The sequence below is a fragment of the Gnatocerus cornutus genome, chromosome 7, assembly GCF_029298725.1.
Source record: "Gnatocerus cornutus isolate USDA-ARS CGAHR chromosome 7, icGnaCorn1.1, whole genome shotgun sequence".
Classification (NCBI taxonomy): Eukaryota; Metazoa; Arthropoda; class Insecta; order Coleoptera; family Tenebrionidae; genus Gnatocerus; species Gnatocerus cornutus.
Genome location: NC_142239.1, coordinates 14,820,408 through 14,844,216, shown reverse-complemented (window position 1 = coordinate 14,844,216; position 23,809 = coordinate 14,820,408). Strand labels below are relative to the sequence as shown.

The 23,809-nt window shown below is 35.0% G+C and overlaps 2 protein-coding genes across 2 annotated transcripts in view; one reads left to right on the top strand and one right to left on the bottom strand.

The window, feature by feature from the left end:
• The window catches only part of LOC148171432 (scavenger receptor cysteine-rich domain-containing protein DMBT1), an 84,953-nt gene extending 61,427 nt beyond the window's left edge, over positions 1-23,526 (bottom strand). Inside the window, exon 1 of the mRNA XM_088041960.1 lies at positions 23,231-23,526. Coding sequence (XP_087898086.1) covers positions 23,231-23,333 — 103 coding nt within the window. The 5' untranslated portion in view covers positions 23,334-23,526. The remainder of the gene's footprint in view (positions 1-23,230) is intronic.
• On the top strand, positions 12,486-13,680 carry LOC148171433 (alpha1,4-N-acetylgalactosaminyltransferase 1-like). The gene is made up of 2 exons (XM_088041772.1): positions 12,486-12,971; positions 13,017-13,680. Exons 1-2 carry the CDS (start codon positions 12,502-12,504, stop codon positions 13,561-13,563), a joined length of 1,017 nt encoding a protein of 338 aa, XP_087897898.1. The 5' UTR covers positions 12,486-12,501; the 3' UTR covers positions 13,564-13,680.
• Positions 23,527-23,809: the final 283 nt, after the last annotated feature.

The following is a 23,809-nucleotide window of genomic DNA, read 5'->3' as shown; positions in this document are numbered from 1 at the left end:
TAAAAAGTGACGTCTGGTCTAATCGTTTTTTACTGTTGTTTTTCTAATTAAAAACTTCGTAACCGCCGTGTGGGGGAAAATTTAACATGAAAGAAGATAAGAATCTCAGTGCAAGTTTACATGTATCGGATTCAGGGGTTGTTGTAAATTATAGTATAGTTTTCGGACTCTTGAATGCTAATTTTAGGTTACATGTTCTACTTGAATTCTGGAGCTGCTTTGTCTCTTGCTACACTAACAGCACTTAATATCTATTTCCCTATTTGCTCTTGTGCAATTGTGTAAACAAGTTTACCTAAACTATCTAACGTTAATTTAATATGATGAATATACAGCACAATGGATATAACCTTGAAACTGTACAGATGTTGTAGTTCCATAATTTCGAACGGCCCCCGGCATCTGTTTATAATGGTGCCACCCAAACATTCCTGTAATAGCATATAAGCCGGTCGCGACTCCGACTCCGGATCCGGAGGAGAGTGCCCGGATTCTAGATAGTTTATAGATTCAGTAGACGGTCCAATTAGCAATGTTAATCTGTTCGCCGGTGAATTATTGCTCTAACTGCTGCACCGGAAACTCGGAATGGTAGCCCCTTCCACTGTGCGTTTTCCTGCATTCCAATTTATTATTAATGTTTATTGCACTCTCTACCAAGCGGGCGAAATTAACACGTATGCTCCGACTAATAAAACACAATCAATTTTTTGATTCGCGTTATAATAGTTGTATTAAGAGACGACAGTGGTTGGGTTCCATCGCTCTCCAGAGACCATCCCCATCTCCAAATCCCACACGCATGCTATTTATGGTCTTTTGCAACCCCCCCATATTAGAATTTATGTGTCCGAGACGGCAGCTTTTATTTATACTCTTTTCAGTCGAGAGCTGATCAATAATTCGTAAAGTTAGAGTAGCGGAAGAGGGATCGCTTGTTGGTGCAAATGACAATAAATTGACGTGTTTCAATTTTAGTCCGGAGGGCCGTCAAATTGTGACAGGTTACAAATTGCGGTTGTGAGGCGATATTTTAGGAGGACGCCTGAAACGTTGGCTGTTGTTATTGGAAGTAATCAATAGGCTCGTGGACTCTCCGGGGGTGTCGGGACCGAAGAACTCGAAGGGACGTACTAAATTCCACAAGAAGCTCTCACGATTTTGATCTGATCGTAAAACAAGAATATAAAGTTTGCCGGATGAGGATAGGCTTCCTCTTCAAATTCCGACTTTGCAGTTTCGACACGATATCTGCATTAGTGTTAGGCGATTTGGCAACGATTATTTTTAAAGCCAATTTTGATTTCCTTAAAATTCCTCTACTGGTTGTCGTAAAAATTTAATGCCGAGTACAGTTATAAAATTTGGGGATGCACTTAGTATACATGCCAGCGCGACTACCCGATCAATTTTATAACTCTGAGAAGAACAAATTTTAATTTTATTCGCGGTAATAATCGCTGGGAGTGCCAAGATGCGCCGAGCACGAAATAATGCTAACTTCTTTCATCGCTACTTTACATGTTTTCTCGACATTAATTTAAGTGAAACTTAGGGCAGAACTCAATTATTTGTCGTCGTACGTGGATTTTGAGTTCAGATTTGGAATTTGCTTGAAATTCTGCGTTCAATGAGTTCATTAATGCTTAAAATTACTCCAAAAATTTACGCATTCCGGAAAATATAAGAGCGAATTCTTAGTAAACAAAATGCGAAATAACTCTGCTATTTGTTGATGTCAGGAAAAAATTAGCATCACACAAATCACAAAACTGCACTGTAAATTTCTCTACAGGAAAAGCGAACCGAAGTTTAATTTGTTAATTAAAGCGAGGACAAATATTTTCTCCTAATTTAGCCGCTAGTAATTTTGCACTAACACGGAACCCCGAGTTTCCATCAATAATTTTATTCAAATATTATCATATTAAGTACTGAAGTTGGAATACGCTCGGAAATATAATGATACAAAGTAAACAGTATTGATTGATTCTGCCACAGTGTGGAGCAGAAAGAGAGTTGATAATTAGATTTCTCATCAATGCATACAAGTGAAAAAGACGAACCCTGCAAGAGATAATGACTAAAATGTAGTTTAAAGTGCATTTGTTATTCAGAGAAGCGTAATGGCCGAAGACAAAGAAGTTTGCTAGTTGCCATTATCTTCATTAAAAGTGTCTTTTAACATCGTTAGATTCACAAATTGGAAGCCACTGAAATAACGCAAGGTAAACTAGGCTCTTGGTGCCTTTCTTGTATTCCAAATTTACCGTTGCAATTACGTCATCGATCACGTTTTCCGCCTAAACATGTCTTTGGTAAAAAATTCCCTGAATCGGAATGTAGTCCAGTCATGTGCTCCGGAATTTCCAGCCAACTTCCAACCCGCCATGACAAATTGTTTTCTGTACATTAATGGTGGATATATTCTAGCCGTCTTCTTCCCCACTGCTTTCGCTTTTAGGACTCCTTTAATTCCACCTAATTGTTTAACAGGCACCATCTTTAATCATCTCGCAACGAGTACTCGGTCAATAATTTGAACGGTCGTCTCGAAGCGATTAATTATTGAAGCTTTCCGGGCCCCGAATAACGGAAAGATCCGGTAATAATAATAATCCCCAAAGTTGGGAGGCACGTTTTGGGACCGCCGCGATTTCATGTGACAATTAGGAGCCGCTGTCTGTCCTAGGATTAAGTTTGTGAATAGACGGCGACTCACCGACACAAATCCGGTTAGATTAACTAGTCCGAACCTGTACTCATCAAATAGCGAATTTATGGCAGAAGACTTTATTATAAATGTTTATGACTTAATTAAATTGACGTCGTGTAACTACCACTTGACCCAAGCCCGTTGTTTAACGTTTTTAAATGAAATTTCCGTGGCGGGGCCAAAATAAACAACGTCAAAGTCTGCAACTGTGTAATCGTTTTAAATATTCCATAGCACTGGGGGTTAGTGCGACGTTCGTTTTCCGTCCAACGGGCGTAATGAAATGCTTGTAATAACAAAATTAATTATTCAAACCTTATTAGTAAATTTCGCATGCAAAAGGGCACCACTAACCTTTCTCTTGCGGACATAGTTCACGCCTTGCTCTCTGCAACCACGAATATTAAATTCGGAGATTCATGTGTAATTTTGTATGGTATTCAAATGTCGGGATCGAATTACGACGGTATGGAAATTTGATTTGAAACTACTAGGCAACGGATACAAAAAATAAATTGTTGCTTTAGGTGTCATTGCGAAGTGAATTAGATTAAAACAAATTAGAGCGGCAATTTTGCGCTGATTGTTGTTTTAAAAAACGAGAGGAATGATACTGACAGCTTTTATGGTTTGGCTGATTCGAGTTACAATAACGATTTTCCCTTTCTTCTAATTATCCTAATGTTGTAATTACGTATAATCATTTTAATAATAATTATAGATTACCTAAATCTGAGAAATCGTGATTGCGTGTAAGGTGAAAGATAAGAAAGTCATTTTAGAAAATGAGGTTCAGAACGTGTATTAAACCAAATTCATCAGTTCCTTTCTCTACATGTATTTTAGATTCAACATAAACCTGCAATGACATTTCTTTCGGTGCGTCCATTTGTAAAACAGCCCATACGAAGTCGGCCCTTCTATGTAAATCCCACGTTGAAAGTCTTTTGAGCTGTATAAATGACGCCAGTATCAGTCTTTCGAATTTCCGAATTTACCCAGCTCAAAAGCCTATAGACGAGATGTGGCAAAATTGATCTTAATACGGTCCACATTAGCATCCAGGACATCTGCTGACTTATTCATAGATCTCTTGAATCCAGAGGCCTACTTTGACATTTCAAGGATCCGAGATCTGTGGAATTTTCAACAGCAACAAGTGCTCATTTCGTTTGTTTTCCTGGTAAATCGACGCGGAAATCTGGTATTGATTGTATGACAATTAAAGTTGTGATTGTGACACATCTTTGTCTTCATGAAAAGGGTTTGTAAAAAATATGTACTCTAAAGAAGAGTTTAGAAAAATTTGAGAATTTAATAATTATTTACAGTCGCGTGTGGTAACTTACATTTTACAGCGCGAAATCAGTTTGAAGCACGACGGCTACGCCGTTGTGGTTAACGCACAAGAGTTGTGTTAAACTTTATGGCCGAAAAATTTTAATTTAAATAATTGGATTTTTCAAAATTTATGAGAACTGTCACATCTGACATTTGTAAATTTCATCATCTGTCAATTCTGTCAATTTTGTAGTTGGTGCACAAAAAGTACACAAGATGGCGCTGTATAAAAAACGTTTTAATATTACTTTAAAAATAAAAAGATGTCAATTGAATGTTAATTTGACGTTTACAATTCATGAGGCCAAAAAGAATGTAATATATCGAGCGATCAAATAAAAACTCATCCTCATCCTCAGTTACCTTTGACATTTCATAGCGTGTCCCTAATTGTCATTTTGACGGCTGCCAATTTAGAGGTTATTAGGGAGAATTTTTCGCAATACAATTCAAACATGACGGTTTTCCGAAAATCAGTCGATAAAATTAAAAAAAAATCTCCGTTGACAACGTCAAATTAATTGCCAGAAACTAAAGACGGTTTTTTCAATCAAAGACATGACTTCAAATTAAAAAGCCAACTGACGATGATATTTACCCTTGAGCAGAACCTAAAAGACGTCGTCAATGACGTTGTGGCGTTGTGACTCAATTTGGTTAAATCGTGCATTAATAGAAATACCTCGGAGTCACATTTCATGTCCATCGAGAGCATTTAATTGGAATTCAATTTTAATTACGAATATTTCAGTAATCAGTCGTGACAGGTGAGTCATGATATGTTATTTAGGGTGAATAAAACCAAACTCGATTAAGCTAGATTTACTCGACCTGATACCAAATATTTAGTAAAAGCACAAAAAATGGAGTTAGATAACGAGAGTTTTGCTCTAGTGCCGAACTATACAGGGTCCGGCAACTCTTGTGTCCACCCCTAAAATCTTCTTTAATTTTAAAGATAACATTTTGAAACTTTGCATACGCTCATAGTTGACAAAGCTCTACAAGCTGACGCAAAAATTTGTTTTCCTACGACCCCATATAAAAATGACATTTTCCACACGGTTAAATGACTCTGAAAGTTGATGTTTTCGTACATCCATTTCCGAAAGTCACTAGTGTGATATGAATATATCCGCACAGACCTGTCAAAATTGACAGTTATTTTCAAATACAAATGTAACTCGTGAATTTTTGTCTCAAATATCTAGACGATTCACTGTAAAACAACAAGCATAATGATAAAAATGAATTGGTTAGGTCGTTTTTGACAAATCAGTTTTGACAGGTCTGTGCGGATATATTCATATCACACTAGTGACTTTTACTTTTGGAAATGGATGTACAAAAACATGAACCATCTAAATATGTGGAATACGTAACTTTTTTATGAGGTTGTAGAAAAATGACATTTTGAATAGATAAGAAATGAACTATTGTCGAAACTTATCGGATTCTTCCTAATGATGAAAGGTCGTAGGAAAAATAGTGTACATAACTCGTCGGAAAGTGTCTTTCTTGCACTCGTGTAATATCTGCACTCGGCTGGCGCCTCGTGCATCTACTTTTACACTCGTGCGAAATTGGTTACATTCCGTACTTGTTATGTAAATATCTATTTTATCACGGTTTGGTTAGCGTCGCGACGCCTAAGAAGTATAATTTTTAGCAATTTTTGAGTTTTTGCGGAAAAATTCGCGAATTCAATTTTTTTTCAACATAACTGTGATACAAATATGTGAGTTTTTATTTTAAATCTAATGCAAATCGTGTTTAAAATTTGCGAAAAAACGCTGTTTTATCAAGTTATTAGTTTTCAAAATTATGACAGCGCAGTGGCAAACTACGTCACTTCATTCATTCTTATAACGGTTAATTTTGATTATCACGGGCATGTTGCACTTTATGGTCACCAGAATTCATTAATTAACATCGACAGTAAGACTTTTGTTACAATCTAAAGCGAACCAAAGGATAGATGTTGACAGATGGGTGTAAACGTAGTTCCCAATTTTGACGTAATAAAATTGGAAACTAACTTGATAAAACAGCACTTTTTTCTCAAATTTTTAAGACAATTTGTATTGAATCTAAAATGACAACTGAGATATATTTAACACATTTATATTAAAAAAATAAATAAATTAGAGGTTGATATCACAGACCCTCACAATTAACTAAAAGTTACATTTTTAAGGCGTCGCGACGCCAAAACTATTAGTGATAAAAAACAAATCTTTACGTCAACTTCTAAAGCATTGTCAACAGTGAGCGTATGCAAATTTTCAAAATTTCATCTTTAAAATTAAAGACGATTTTTGGGTGGACACAAGTGTTGCCGGACCCTGTACAAGTAGTAAATAGAGCTTGATTTGGCTAAAAGATATGTCAGAATTTTTGCAAGTACCCATCAGCAACAAGTGCTTATTTGTTCACTTTCTAGCCGGGAATTTATGGGCGTATCGACGGGACGCGTAAACTAATTGCGTGGTCAACCCGAGAATAACTAGATTACGTGATTAATTCAATTGTTCGGGCGACTGTCAGCGCGTCGGCGTCGCCGGCGTCTCTGCGTCATAGCAACGAAAGGAGAAATTGGATCCGGGTTTCTGTGCAATCCCAGGACCGTCGTCTGTGGATTACTATAATAGAGAGTTTAATTCATTAATTCAGTATAATCCGGAGTGGAGTCGTAATCGGCTTAGAGATATTAGGTACAAACGAGCCCATTCGCCTATACATCTTACAAACTAAGTCATTACTTAACTCCATTATGAAGCACAATAGGGACGAATAACATCCCGGAGCTGATCGACGGCCTCTTCGTTAGTCGTTGAAAAACCTTTTTCTAGTTACTCTTCGATTCGTTTATTATTCATTATCGTTAAGAATTTAGTACCACGCAACGTCACCGTAAATTAAGACTATTCTCGTGAGGGTTTAAGAAATAATTCGTGTTATAGAAGGAACCTATTTATCGCTCCAACACTAAAACTTTAAACCTTCAATGAATAGCAGCCCCGACTTCAACATTTCACCCAAATGAGTCGTTTCCAACCTCCATTGTTTTTTTTCCTGCCGGCTACCGGCGGTGACCCATTTTGCCCTAATTTCGCCACTTTCATTATTTTCCCATTGTTACACTGGATATATCTTTATCGAACAAAAGATTTCGTTGGACACCTGTCAGTTTCTTTTTTTTCCAGTGATACATATCCGGACTTTAAACAACTTGTCAACGCGTCAGAGTTTTATGATTTACGGGTTCATTTATCACGCAACATTCATCTCGTTCAATAGCTCGTCCATCATCTCGGGTTTTAGGCCGTCGGCGTCGTCTCGTTGGCCGGTAGATGATTTTTAGCACTGACGAATTCTTTGCGAAAACATAGAGGTGACCGTATAAATCTGACGATTTGGCAGCACGAGCATCGAAGCCGAGTGTTTATGTAAATTGAAGGCCGTTGTCTGTATGGAGTGATATATAAGCTCAATCTGAAATTCACCTGCGAGAAATTTATGGGTTACTGAGAAAGTACTATTTCATCTTACCATTAGGAATTTGAAAGTCTTTGTAAATTTGATAAAAACCCGCTTTAAAATAAACTTTGCGTAACATTACAGTCTTAATTTCGTCGTCTTAAGCAAGTTTAGTTAGTATAATTTTCTATCTAATGTCTTGCAAGCACCGGTGCAATACGTGCCTCTAAAAGTAAATGTTATTTTTCATTAGCTGCCTCGTTACCTGCACCAACTGAAGCAAAACGAACAAATTCAAGCAGAGATTGTAATCAAGAAAATTGATGTCGTCCCAGCAACGATCTCCAATGTTTGCATCGTACACATCCCTAACAAGAAAGCAGTTGCAACAGTTCATTTTTAATAACGGCCTCAACTCTGATACCATTGAAGACATCGAGGTTCAAACCAATATCGTGTGAAACAAAAAATTCGTACATCGTTACACTTGTCCACTCACTATAATTAAATACGTGACAAAAATGAAATATCTAAACTTAAAAAGTCCCGATTTTTATACATGTTGGTCGTGTTTTTATTAGCATAATGTTAATGTTATCGGGATGCTTCAAGCCAACAAAACTTTAAGTTGTCGAGAGATAAAAGCTTCAGTCGACGCGTGTATAATTTAATGTCAGTATCATAACTTTGGTCTCCGAGCTTTACAAAAGATCGGATTTCTAATGAGGACAAAGAAGATTCGAAAGTTTGAAGGAATTGTGAATTGCGGTTAAAGATGATGCGTTATAATAAATAGAAAGTCAATTTTCAACAGGTTTTGACCCGGCGCATCCACAAATATCCACGCAAAATTTCTAAAAAAATATTTTCTTAGTATTTTTATACAAAAGAAGCGCCTTTTTTGCATAAATTAAATGAACAAATATTTATAATTGTAGATATGTGGAAAATGAATAGAAAGATATTTAATTTTACACTTCTTTTATTCTTACAGCAAATATTGTTCACGCAAAAATTCATATATTTTTAAATATTATTTAAAAAAGCAGTAATTTTCTAGATAAATAAAAAAATAAAGGAGTTCTAGAAAATTTCAAGTTTAATATAAATAATTTAGAAATTCGTCTTGTGGTTGATCTTTTATATTTAAATATTTTATCATTTACTTCCTTTTAGAGTGTCGTGGATTTTCTTATATTCTCCTGAGATCATTACTTTAGGTTTTCTTAGATGTTCTTGATGGTTTTATTTCTTTGAAATTCTGTTAAATTTACTTAGATTCTTTTAGAATTTCTTGGACTTTTTTCTATTTTTCTCGATATTTTTTTAATCATTTTTTTTAAATTTTGTAAGATACTTTTTATTCTCTCACTACTTTTAATTCGATTAAATTACTGTTTGTTTATCTGTAGATTTTTTGAAATTCACTTAAATTTATTAGATTCACTTGGATTCTTTCAAATTGTCTTAAATTACTCTTCCACTCTATTAAATTCTCTAAATTCGCTTACATTATTTCTCTTAATTTTTTGCACTTTTTCTGATTCGAATTCAATTTTATTTATTCACTACACTTGAAATTACTCATATCATTTTAACAGAAAATTCAATTCCATGCCACCTGATGGCAAATATTAGCATTAATTATTTACAAACAGAGCTCTCATTTTATGGAAATTACAAATATTTGGTTGATTTGTGCTCATTTTGAAACAAATTAAATCTGGAAGACCAGACCGCATTTACTACTGGAAATCCATAGAACCGTTTAATCAAAAAATAAATCGTGAGTAACAGTGGGATTATTATAAATTCAGAATCATAAATTTCATGGATTTTCTAAAATGTGATGGGATCATGTAACGAGGCTACAATGTGAGCAATCTGGTACTTGGGTTTAATAGTAATTGAGTGCAATCGGGACCTGGATCTAATGAACTGAGTAGCATCATTGTCAATTAAGAACAATATTGAACAAGCGTAATTAATTGTGGTGATTAGTAACGGTACTAGAAGGTTAATTTGATCAATAGTGAAGATGCATTAAAAAGTCCCCGAATTTATTGATTTTGTGTATATTTATTTGTGAAATATTTACCTCGAAAATATATTCGGTAGTTTTTATTTCAGTTATAAATAATTACATTCCATGCTCATAAAACCTGAGCTGAGTTTAATTTTACAAATCTAATTTACATTAATAACATCGTTAACAAAATTTACCAGGATTCGATTGAACAAAAAACGAATAAAATATCACTCCACGCCGGTTTTGGTTTTTTCTATTATAACTAGTCTGATGGAGAGTCTAAATTTAAAGGTTTCTTTATAAAAACTGGGCGGAACTCCAGTCGTAAATTAAAAGATATCCGTTACCGCCTTTTCCGAGATAAGCTCCTACGACGCCAATTTCTCAAAATTATTTATATATTTTTCCAAGGGATCTCGACTTCGATTCTCCTCGATCTTTTTAAATCTTTCCCTCTATACGACCACTACCTTCAAAAACTTTCCGATCTATATTTTATTTATGACCCCATATATGTGCACGCACGATTTCCACCGTCTTTCTCGGTTGGATTACATGTGGACGTCAATTAGTCGTAATAAGTCTCAGAAAGCATTTTTATAAAAAATAACAAGGAGCTTTATTATATTTTTTGTTCTATCAACAAGTTACAGAACGATCTTTTCCCGGCGTCTTAGCAATTATTTTCGTTCGTTGTTGCGATGCCTAATTTTCCAGCTTGTAACTATTTACCTTTTTATAAAAGGCAGTAAAAACCGATGTGGAATTTATTAAAAAAAAGCGTTTCAAGTAAAACAGCTACTCTCTCGTGTATTTGTTCTCGTTTAATCATCTCGAAGTTGTTTGCTTTCTTGTAAATCAGAATGATACATGCGCAAGGGGGAATTAAAACATAAAAGTTCCATGTGAGCCTTTTCATGCTGATTGTAAGTCTTCATTGTGTCGTAAATTCTAATCTGATGCAACGACACCTGCGACAACCTGTGATGATAAAACCTGCAATAAGAATATATTGAAAGATTCGCCCGTAAAACGCCAATAAAATTGATCGAAATTGCTCTCTCTACTCACATTTTCATGTATTCTCATCATGTAAAGCAGTAATGTAAAATTTATGCGTATTTTATACGTACTTCTGTATAATTTAATTTTTTATGATGGCGTTTCGCTCGTTTGAAAAAAGGCCAAGACATCGGCGGTTTTGCGGTCCCTTTGACTGCATCCCTCGCAAATTCAATTATTTCCTAAGACCTTAATCTTCTTTGAGAACAGGATATCCATTATTTATTAGTGCTGAGCTGCTCTTTACTCGTAAACAACGAGTTTACTGTTTCATTGCTTTAGGAATATGTGTCGAACGATAGTTTAATAGTTTCAACAACTTTATTTCTGCGCATCGTCGCGATTTACAAGCGGACAAACAACCCTTCGGTGGCTACGTGAAAAGATAATAAATTTAACTGCGGAAATGTTCTTCGTTTCGGGGTGAAAAAGCTAAATAAATAATTTCCAACAAGGGTTTGTTGCAAAATATCTACAACCAAAAGCAGACAATTGTAACCAGTTATGAAAAGCTCTATTATTTTAATAAAATCAATAAATTGTACTGGTAAAAGCTGGAAATTCGCGGAATAATTATCCGTGCAACAAGACTTTATCTGCCGGGGCATCACATGCACGAATAAAATTCACACAAGTGCTCTTATTGTGGCCGCGAGGGCAATATCGAAGCAATTACGCTGATGCGTGTCGCCATTAAAACTGCATTAGGATTTTGCATGCCTGGGGCCGGTCCTGCAGCAAATCGTTTTTCCATGGACTCAACCACCCTTCCGTCCAATTTTTTTATCGATCACCGCGTCAACTTTAATGTACACATTAAAGTTCAATTTATTTAATATTATGCAATTTCACGACCGCAGAGCTCAAACCACCCCTCAATTATACGTATATTAATTTGACTTTGATGTGGATTTCTACACGTTGCGTCCATTAAAAAATGATTCATTTTTTGGTACAAACCATAAATAAAGCCTGCGGCCGCCGTTTGCGTTTTACTGCTTTTCACATTTGGAAAAAAGCAAATCATAACTTGTAACTGCCATAACCCCGCGCTGTTGGGATGGGACTAAATGAGTAATTAAAATTGTTTAGCTAACAATGGTCGGTAGAAATTGATCTGGTGACACTTCGATGAAAAACTCCAGACCTTTGGAGAAAAGCGCAAATTGGCAGACATTTGGTATTCGTGGGCCCTTAGCTTGGATTTCGCCCTTCTCTCATGTTCGTAAACAACCTGCTTTAACTAAAATTTTGTTTTAATACTTTATCAACCGATTCCTCTGTTTGATACTGATCTAAGATTAAACAAAATATTTAAAATCTTCAAACAACATTCACTTAAACATCTCCTAGAGCGAATACATTCTGTTAACTTTTATAGCCACTTCTTTCTTTTTAAGCTCCACTCAAATAAGTTACCCTGCTTTAGAATAAATCTAAGAGATTTTAAGTTATTTTCTAGGTTGTAATCTTGATAAATGCAACATCCCAGAGTTAAATCTTAGACTGCATGTATTCTGGCCATGACATATTTTTTCTTGGAATGGAAACATTGTGTTTGTGAAATCTATTTTGAATCTTGCATCTTGTCATCCTCAGTACTCCACCAGAGCACCTGACAATTTTCTCCTCGTTTCCATGCACCAATTCACAAAATTTCCTTTTACGTGAAAACTAAATGATTTTCTGGAATTTCCGCGCCAAAACTTCTGTGGAATCAGTTCAATTTATTCGTTGCATTCCTAGAATGTTGCGACTACGTAAACATACCTACATATTAAATAACAAAAAATGACAGCGTTATCTTTCTGTTTGTTATCTCGTTGGAAAAATTCAGCGTTGTTTTAGTCGTGCGTAGTTTCGATACCTTGAAATGACCTATTCGTACAAAATTAAAATTACAATTTTTGTACTTTTGGTTTTTATCCTGATTAACTACGTTTATCATTCGTCACCGAAATATTACAAGTCGTTTTATAGTGGTGATAATTATGGATTTTTGTCTATTTTGGAATCAAGACCCAATCCTGGTAAATCAATTTTTTTTCTTGAAACGACCGGAAAAATTATTCTTTCATCGCGCGAGGCTTGTGCTGTGGAATCCGCCGCCAGACTAAATCAGAATTTTGAGGTGTATCTCACATTTTTTACCTCCAGTGCAGTGAAAAATAAAGAAATTAAATCAAACCAACTTCTCCAAGCGTTGCAGTCTTACCACAACGTTAGGTTGCGCTACGCCGACATCGAGGGCTACATCGCAGAGACCCCAGTAGAGTCTCTTTGGAAAAGTGGTAAAATCCAAGCGTCGAAGTATTTTGTTCCTCATCTCAGTGACGTGTTGAGGTGATAATTTATATTAAATATTATCATTCTAGATGGTAGTTCTAGGTATTTAACTCTGTGGAAGTACGGTGGAATCTACCTGGACGTAGACGTCATCGTCTTGAGATCCCTCGAGAATCTCCCTTTAAATTACGCAGGAGCTGAATCCCAATCCACTGTCGGTTCTAGTGTTTTAAGTTTCGAACCCACAGGACTTGGTCACGAATTGACTTCTCTTTGCTTGGACGATTTAAAACACAACTTTAATGGTAAAAACTGGGGTGATAATGGACCTGGGGTTATTACGAAGCTTGCAAAAAGACAGTGCGGTGTTAATACCATCAGTGGGTTAATCGGGAAGACGTGTGTTAAAAATTTTAGAGTTTATTCGTACAAGAGTTTTTTCCCAGTACCATGGGTCAGTTGGAAGGTGTATTTTAATGAGAGTTTTCTTGAAGAACTCGAGGATTTAACAAAGGAGAGTTATGTGATTCATATGTGGAATAAACTCAGTTTTGGTAGGAAAATTAAGTGTGGAGAGAAAGTGCCTTATGCGGTGTTCGCGGAGAAGTATTGTCCGAAAGTTTATGGTCTTTGTCAAGACTTCTTCTGAGATTTTTCAAAGAAATGAGGATAATACGTCCCTGAGATTATGAAATGTAAAGAATTCTTTCAACATTTTTATAATTAAATTTGTTTCAAGAACAATAATTGTGCAAATATGTGGAGCGAAATCTTTAAATTCTTTAGCACTTTATCCTTAAATATTACAATAAAGGAAATATTTTTATTCGTTACAATTATTATTTAAATTACTTTTAAAAATGTCATTAAAATAAACTGGTGGTAAATCTTATTAAACCAAACAAATTTTTCCTTTTGCGGTTTTCCAAAAATCGAGCTCAGTTCCGAGATATTAATAATTTTGAAAACTGATCAATTTTCAGGACTATCCCTCGTATCATGCACAAAAAATGCCGACAAGCCGCAGTCTCGTAAAAAAGAAAACTGATATCGTTTTTTGCCGATTTATTCATCACTTGATTTCATAAATTATTATTTTAGTCGTAAAAGATCATTGTTTTATGGAAAGTGAAAGTGTTTGAATCTCAAAAAATGGTTAATTTTTCAAACGTCTATCTAACCGACATAGTGTTGATTTACGGGGAGATTGGCCAAAACGCTACTCGGGCTCAAGAGCTTTACATGGAAAGATTTTTGAGACGTGCACAGTGTTGTTGTGAAAATAATAGTGGTCACTTTGAACACCTTCTTTAACTTTATTCATGGAGTGATAAAGTTTTATCAACACGAAAAAGGTAGGATTTCTTGTTTTTCTTAGCCAAATTTAATTGTTTTTACTTATTTCGTGTTCTAAATTAGTCCATAGATTTTTCATAAAAACAGCACGTGTCTAAAAATCGCGTTGAAGATATTCTAACAGAAATAGAACTACTGTCTTTCTAATTAACATAAATGACAAATTAGATTGGATTTTTAGAATCTTGCACTTGTAAATAAAGTCTAATGTGAAAAGATGATTTATAATTCAGAATCCGTTAAAATAGTAAGGTTATCAAATGCATGTTGTTCTTAACAATGTCACTAAGCGTAGAAAGTCAAAACTAAGTCAAACATTTTATTTTTGGACCTAAAATTCACTATATTTTCATCCTTCATTAAATCCTTGAACAAAATATTACACTTTTCCTTGATCAAACGCAAATTGTCATTCTCGATGGCAACAGTAGAAAAAATATATTAATATATTTATTATTTTGGCAGACGCTATAAACAAAAATAAAAAGGAAAAACGGTCTGTTATGAAAATTATTATTTGTTGCTGTTATAGCTCACAGAATGGGGTTATGATTTAAATAATGAAGCAGAATATCATAAAAATAATGAATTAACCCACAAACTCGAAACGGAGGTATAAATATGCAAAAATTATCGCATATTCATCCATAACGTACCCTAATATCCAACGATATATGGTTTTGATTTCCCCTTTAATTGAATTTTTTCGTTTTGCCCTATAAATAAATTTCTCCAACCATAAACAATTAATGTCACAAAAACTAAAAATATTTCTATTACGGTATATCCGTAAACAAACATTATTTCATTTTCCGGCTGTGTTCAAACACAGATTTACCAAAGGAACCTTAATGTGTTTACGATGAATTATCAGAATCACTGTTTCACCATAGAGATAACGTTTGACTAATAAATAATAAACATTTCCGCGTTTCGGTCGTTTAAAACAACATTTACACCACCAGACTCCATTCCATGAAGTTGTTTAGCAAAAATATTACTTCGAAGCTAACACATCAAGAAGACGGCATTAAGCTTTAAACGTTCATTTATTTACTCAGGTAATTAAAATTAGTTTGTTTGCAATGTTTATTTCTTTCCGAGATTCCAGCGAAATGTTTAATTAGCAATTATAGTCTCAGCGGGGATAATAAGGACCATTGTCACATCCAAACAATAATTAAAATTTTATGGAATTCGTTTTTTACTTCATTTCAGGGTAAATTTATGTGAAACGAAATGTAGCTTAGAAACAAATGTAGCAGCAATGGGGTGGAGCGGACGTGCATTTCTCGAGCACAACTGTGTCGTGATCTAATCTGCATCTGAATGCTTGTGTACTTATCCTCTGTATCTGACAGGTTGTGACAAATGTCCGGACGGCGCCAATGTCCCTCAGAAAAACACAGTTGAGTAGAGCTTTTCAACATTTTTTAAACGCGACATGAAATTTTAATTTGTGCTGCTGCTGAATTAATGATGATAAACAATCGCAGCCACAGAATGAAAGCGGGCCATACGCTTTTTATTGTGATTTTTGCGACCGGTTTAATGGGTTGTGCGTTTTCTCGTCATAATTATTGCCACAATTAAGGGGTTGCTGCGAGGGGTGGTGCACAATTGTGTTTTTATGCCGTTGCTCATCAGGAGGTATAAAAATTTGGTATTTTCTCGTGGGTGTATCTAGTTTGGTCGATGTCGTGCGCTGTTGACATTGAATAATCACGCCAACAAAAAATAATAGTCGGTTAAAGCAACATTATGAGGACAGCCGAAAGATCGTAAAAGTAAATTTCGAAAATCATGGAAATAAATTATGGCAAAACAAACAATATGGGGATTACAACTGAATAAACTTCCGACAAACTGTTTTCGTTGGAACTAATGCCAGAAACTTAATTTTTAATATGCAATCTAGCTAATGTTTAATAATTCTAGCTCAAGGCAACTTCAGCGCTCTCTTAAAAAGGTAATAAGTCAAAGGATGATACCACGCGACGTGTTATAGAATAAAATCCAATTTATTCCAACAAGCCGTAAAATTTAATAAAATAAAGCTGAAATTGGATGCGGCTCCGATAACAGGTATTTTGATTCGGCATCACAAAGCAATAAAACACGGGCTAAAATTAAAAGACATAAAAAAGAAATAAAATGACCTCGAAACAGTTTTAGCACCCTTTCGGACAAATATAACTTTATTCCGTATATTTTTATTACTTTGAAAAGGATAGGAGCCGGCTCTCATCTAAAATACATGCGTCAAAGAGTTCAACTTTCAACTTGAACAATAAAATTGCAAGAGTTGCGAGTTTTACCCTTTTTTTCTCGATTCAATGATGCGTTCGTACTTCAAACAAAACTAATTGTGGATTCTGGAATTAAATTTCAATAATCGCACTCTGTTTTCACAATAACGAGGGTGTTGTATTCTTTTTGTGGCGTATGTTTTAAATTTGAACAGTTGAAATGATATTTCAGGCTTAATTTGTACCATTGTGGTTATTTCAACTCGGGATTTAATCAAAATGTTAAAAGGTAATTGTATCTGTGGAAATAAACTGATGCGGTTTGTTTCATCGTCTCAGCTTTCCTAAACTATTTTTTAAAGAGTTCTTTTCGTGACCTAGAAACGAAGGACTAAACCAGCTGCTCGCAGCAAAAGTATTATTCCTGCAGTAAGTATTTATGCGACTATGCACCATCTTGCGGCACCACACCCCAATACATCCGGAATTTCGTGCGCCACCGCCTCAAGACTCCAAAATAAATAACCCTAATGAAAAGAACAAAACCATAATTCGAAATAATCTCTTCGGGGTGTTTTGTGCGTGCGTCGCGCGCCATTAGACTTATAAAAGAATCCCCGGCCATATATCTCCCGGCTAGTGGTTGTTTAAAATGGTTCGCGATGAAAAATTTCCGATTTTTATGTGCCATTAATTCGGCCACGCATATCGTGGCGATGGCATCTGATTCCTTCTTTCATAGGCAAAAACTCATTTTTGGCTTATTTATTTCTGCAAGCAAAATATTTGGATTCCAGACGGGGACGGGTTTCAGCTAAATCTACATTTCTCAGCGCCTCGGGGAACAGCAGTTCTCAATAAGTCGCTTGATTATGAAAAGTCGGGGTTATTCACGTTCTTTGATAAATGGAATTGTGATGTGTGGTGAATTAGCAGTGTCTCAAACAATGGAAATACAAGCGTCTGTACAAGAAAAGCATTACTTGGCAACGAAATTCGAGCGACTCTTCAAAGGAACGTACAAAGCATTTGCTTCTTTAATTCCTCTTGGAAAATTATAGGGCGAAGACTTAATAAACGCTGCTCGCTACTAGATTCATCAAAACACTTTTTTAAAGGAGATCGAATAATAGTTTGACAAAAAACATTTTTAAAATACGCGAAATATAAATTCCAACAAATGAACAAACATGTTTTGTATTACAGAGATGTACAGACTTTGAAATAAACTCGCAAATTTGTCAAACTTTGCAAGCACATAGGACGTTTCTATTCATACTAAAACTCAACCTAATTCGTTCGTAGACTACAATGCTTTTGGAAGATATGTAACAATAGAAAATACATGAGGAAGTTTTTCAGATCTGTGAGCACATCACAGGTAAATTTAACGTCGGAAAATGTTCGTGACTTAAGTCATTAGGTACTTCATTCGGTTTTCTCTAAAATATAAATTCTTAACCTTCTGTATTTATTTTCTAGACTGGCAGACTAAAATAATTCTTAATCCTGACTTGATAAAGGCAGACGTACTTTTACTGCTTTTTAGGGATATTTGGGTTTGCGGATCGATTTAAACAATTTTATTTTTCTGCTAAAAAATTAAGCTATTAAAATGACTGAAATATCAGAAAGAGTGATTAAATGAGACGAAAATAAAACGAAACGCGCCCCCAAACAAGCGATTTACTAAATTATGTAAAATAAAAACGGCCCACTTTTATTACAAAACCACATTCATTTCCACATTTCTCTGATTCCGCGTTTTTAAATTTGCAGTAAGCAAATTTCCATCCGGAAACCGTTCTAAAATCCGCGCCAAGTCGTGAATAAAACTTTGATTTAATCGCAAAAACACGCGTGTAATTTCCCCCACAACCAGTTTAGAACCTCTGTTCAATTCACCCATTCTCTCACCTTCTTCGACATAAAACCGCCCCCGGAACAGAGAAGCGATGCGACGCTCAGAGACAGACACGCAAACACACTAATGATTCGTGCAGTGATCATTTCGAGGTGTTTTAATTTCGCGTTCAGAGGTAATTTCGAGGAATTGCCTCGGTGTTTTCTGATCCAGAAATATGCGAGTTGTACTGGGAATAATACGATGTGCAATTCCAGGATAAATGGAGTGGAAAGTAGGACAACGATGACTTACTGCAGAGTAGGTACGAATTCAATGTGTTTTCGAAATAGATACACTATTCGTAAAAGTATTTTATGTTAAAAAGTAGAAAAGGGTGTTTTATAGGTGCTCGTATAACTAACATTTATCTGAGGAAGTGATAACGTTGGAAGAACGGTTATTATGGAGGATAAAGAATTTTTACATTTTTGGTTTATGCGCGTGGTCGGTTGGTATGCATGAGCAGAGATGTAAATGGTCAAAGCGGTTTATTTTTATTTATTTCGTACTGGAGCTACACTTATCACTGTTTTCATTTTTAGCACACCAGAATACAAATCCGGGGAATTACGCAACCGGTTTGACAAAAGAAATCATATAATGAAGAAACGGTACCATTTCCAATTCAAGTAGACCATTAATTTGTTTGCGCTTCCACTTGAAAGTTTTTTATTGTGCGGTTTTATTTCGACTCTTTGTTGTTTCGTCCGTAAAATAAATAATTTTATGGAACGAAATGTCCACATAAAATCTCATAAAGCATTATAAAAAGCTTTGGGAAAAATTTTAGGGATTTTATAGGAATTATTACGACAATCTGTTTGCAATACAATATTTATAGGCTATGAACTAGTTTACAGAAACACCGACTCATTGTTATTAACTTTCATAAAGCCGTCTCTATTGTTCTCCACCGAATAAATAAAGTCATTATTTCTAGTCAATTTTTACTAATGGTCTTTCCCCAGCAATTTTCCTTTGTTCGTTGGTTATCTTGATTATTTACATCGACAAAACGTATTGTTTCTACATTTGTTCTTACCAATGAGTAAACATTTTTTCTGTAAAACTATTATTAAAAAATCGACCGTCAAAGTGATGTTTTATGGAACAGTCACAACAACGTAATTTACAAAATAAATGACACATTCCCTCATGATTTATTATTGGGATAATTTATCATCCAACGACATTTTTTCGGAGATCCTATTTTATAAATCGCTTTTATTTAACGAATTGATCGAACATACATTTTTGCGATAAATTATTTGGTTTGTCGCAACACCGAATTATTAATGATGCGTACAATCTACGCAACTATTTCTAATGAAGAAATCGAGCGTTACAAACGTATAATTAAATGAAATAGAAATATCCGTGTTGATATAATCGATTTAAATTACCACTTCGTACACGTGACATGTGTGTTAAATAATGGAAACTGATAGCTATCCTCTCTTAATTTCCTTCATATTTCATTCATTAGAGATTTCTAATCAATTCATCCATTGAGTTCGTTATGAAGCTCGAACATTCGAACATTCTGTTTTTCGGAAATATTCATGACAATCAATTAGCAGAATTCAAAGATAATTCAATTAAAGCTCGAGATTTCCCTCGTTGGCTTGAAATTTGTAGTTATTTATAGCTAGCATCGTTTGGAATTTAATTTGGTAATGAAATGTGGGAGTAATTAAAAATTTAAATCACAAAATTTAAACTACTTTTGGAAAGGTAGGAATGTTCAGGGAGAAACTCGAAAAAAATACAAAATGGCGTAAACAATAGCTTTAACTAAAAGTAAATCAAATTTCATTAAATAATTCAATTTTTAAAAATGGTGGATGCGCCGGGAAAACTTTTTATAGTTTAACCACAAGGAAAATTAGATCTAAGTTCTCGTCTTTTGCATCTTCGCTTCGTTTGCCTTATTTTAGTTTTTCTCCACTGCAAGGAGTTTTAGTCGGTTCCTTTAGCTTTCGTACTAATTGCTGGCATCTAGAAAAACTTGACCACGTGCCACCATTTGACAATAATCTCATGATAGTTGTCACCAATACCGACTTTTCATTTGCATATGCAAACGTAAATTAAAGGATTCTCGTTCATCTGGCAACATCAGATTTCATTCAAGCTCTTTATTATTTATGTCTTACTCACGTGAGGACCATCCACTGCCGTAATCTCCTCCTAAATGCCCATAAAGTGGAGCAAACGAGGGCAATATTCTTCCTTGCATTATCTAACTTTTGTCCCTGACATTAGTTTACATTAAATTAGTTTCGACTCGAAGAATTTAGTCTTGACTTGCTCTATAATTACATAGCACGAACAATATTCTATTTTGGTTTAATTCATGATAATGTATTCAAAATGGCGAACGAATTAATTTATTATTTCCATTACAATCAACACAAATTTAGTCCAAAAACTAGATTAAAATAATTTTATTCAACTAACTGATTTATTGCAATTTGGCTTGCGACAATTCCTGTAGTCACAGCAAGTTTCTTAAGCAGAAAAACCAGAAAAGTTAGACTTGCAAATTTTTAACGAGGGACAAATTTTGAATTAATTTAGAGATTTTGAATTAATTAAAAGGTTAAGATTGTAAACACGGATAGAATTATCCCGTTTAAAGTATAAAAGCACAAAAGTATTAAATCTAAACGGGGTTGATAACATCACAAGACGATAACAGAGTTCAAACTTCTCGTGTTTTAGGCTTGGTCAAAATAAGAAGCACACTGATTTACTTATTGATAGGAACTGATAATAAGTGGTGTAAAAAATTGTGCGTTCAACTCAAATAAAATGTTATCAAATTGATATTGTATAGTCTGTTATTTCCAACACACACAAGCAATTACCGTTCATGACCACCACAAAAATAATGCAGCAATTATGTTATTATATGTACTATCTTTCGTGTATCAAGTTACACGAAACACTAAAACTCCCCCATAAACTAATGGCTAAACAATAAGCTATAAAACATACGTTTACCAACTCCAAACGTGCGTAAATTTCCAACTTCTCTAAACTCTCTCTGACTAATTAAAACAGTCGTTTGCTTTTCGTTTTTCTGGGGGATATTGCAACTTTACCTTTGAACGCGACCAGAATTTCCACCATTTCATTTTCAATTATATCTAAATTGAATCTAATGAGCTTTCACAAATCCTCCCTCTCCATTTTTCTAAATTACAATTCCCCATCTTGCAGCAGCCCCTACGAAACTCTAAACAACGTAAATCGTTAATCGCAAATGACTTCCCAGAATAAATTATAACGTGCTAAATCCAAATAGAGAAGTTTCAGCATTAACACAGCGCCGCTTTTGATTATTCAGATTATTGCTCAAGACTTAATTCGCTCTATTAAAGGCCTGCTTCAGGTGTACTTATTATAAGCCGTACTAGTAGTCAAATTTCCAGCTATTGCGCCATCGAAGTAGCTAGTGTTGGAAATATGTTTCTTAGGTGATATTTTTTAGATCAGAAACTGTCAACACAACGTAAATTCTTTGAATTCTCAACGTCTCAACATTCGGTTATCACGTACAATAAGAACGCAAAAACGGCGTCAAAGCAGGCTTGAGATTTGAAATGTTGACAAATCTGCCTGTTTGTTTCAAGGCGGCTTTTCAGCCTGCCAGTTTGACCTTAAACTTGAATGCAGCAAAATTTACGAAGGTTTTATTGTGCTACATGCAACAAGCTTTTTTCTAGGACTATTTTACTTAAATTTTTTATATTCCTATTTATTTATGTGTATTATACCTTTTATATTTTAAAACTCTCATTTTTTTTCTTTTTAATACTCAAAAATTTGTTTTTGACCAGCCGAATTTCATGATCGAAATTGGGCACAATTTATAATTAAATTAGAAGAGATTAATTTGCATATTTCAAGTGTGCAAAAAACTGTAGACTATTACTAACAGGTTCAGAAAATTTGCATTTGCGGAGGACCAAAAATTATTTAAATTTCTATTATATTCTATTAAAAATGCAAATGTGAAGATTTTAGTAGATACTGCAATTGGAGGAGGTTAAAATTGAATTAATCAAAATTTTTAAAACATTAACAGTTTGTAAAAAAATACCACATTTTACAGACTTCGATATAATGAAGAATGAAGAGTCAACAACAAAATAAGCTTACATTGACTTAGAACCAATCAATAATTCAACAAATCAATTAATTCCTTATGCATGTTTACAGTAGAATGAGCTATTTTCTTTTATTCAATAAATCACTCAACTAACTTGTGACTTAAAAGGAAAAAAAATGTAATTTTCATTAGAATTTTTTAGAAAAGTGTAGAAAGCAGAGCTTTTTCTTTCCTCAATAAAATAAGGCGAATTGGATTTAGCAACTTAAGCCGATGATATGTGAATAAGTTTTCTACGTTTCTTTAAAAGAAACATGTGTTTCTTTTCCAACATTAAATTGGTTGAAAAGAGTTCACCGTTGGCCTACCTCCATAACAAGCGAAAATTGTTGTGAAAAATTCCGGTAAGCAAAAATTGAGCCCCGGAAAACGCTCACGTTTTAGCATGTGAAGTTCACGTCTTAGCTTTCCGTCTAGATAATTATCAATCATTTGAAGCCGCCACAGTGTTCTATCTCGCAGATGTTATTAATACAGTTATGTTCCTCCTCAAAGCGCTCAATCTATTTAACATAATGCTATCTCTTGAATGCAGACTTCGTATTCCATATGCGAGTTGGGAACTATTTCGAACTATTTCTCTAAAATAGAGTTTGATCCTCTCCCCTGCAAACTCCTAAAGACTTACTTCTTTTGATTGGCGAGGGACTTGAATAGCCGTGTCCTATGAAGACGCTGGCGGCCAGCAAGACGAAATAAAGCACTTCCCTCCCGGCCATTTTGCTCGTCATCAACAACCACCAATCATCGTAAGCACACACATAGCAAAGCTGAGGCTTAAGCTCACACACAACAATTACATCATCAGCACTATCGTAAGCGGCAAGCTTTCGACACCATCGCTCAGGTTAAAGCTCCGCAACGCGCACACGAGTACTGGTGATGGCTCAACGCGACGCACACTTGCCGTGGACTGAAAGTTCGCTCTATAAGCTGCCTGCAGCTTTCAGGACGACGCCAAACGGGAGAAGCCGGAAAAGCGCGATGCTCCTGCAGATGGATATTTCTGTTTTGGTGCAATTATTGCGGCGAAGGGGTGTCAAAGGGAGAGGCTGGGGGTAGATTTGTTGATTTTAAATCACTGCAAGACAGATTTCGCGAATTCACTGAAACTTTGTGCCGCAGTGACAATTATCCTTTCAAATGATCCTTTTTGACAAAAATCGAACCAGGGAAGAAGAAGTTTTCTTTTCAGTATCCTTGCGCG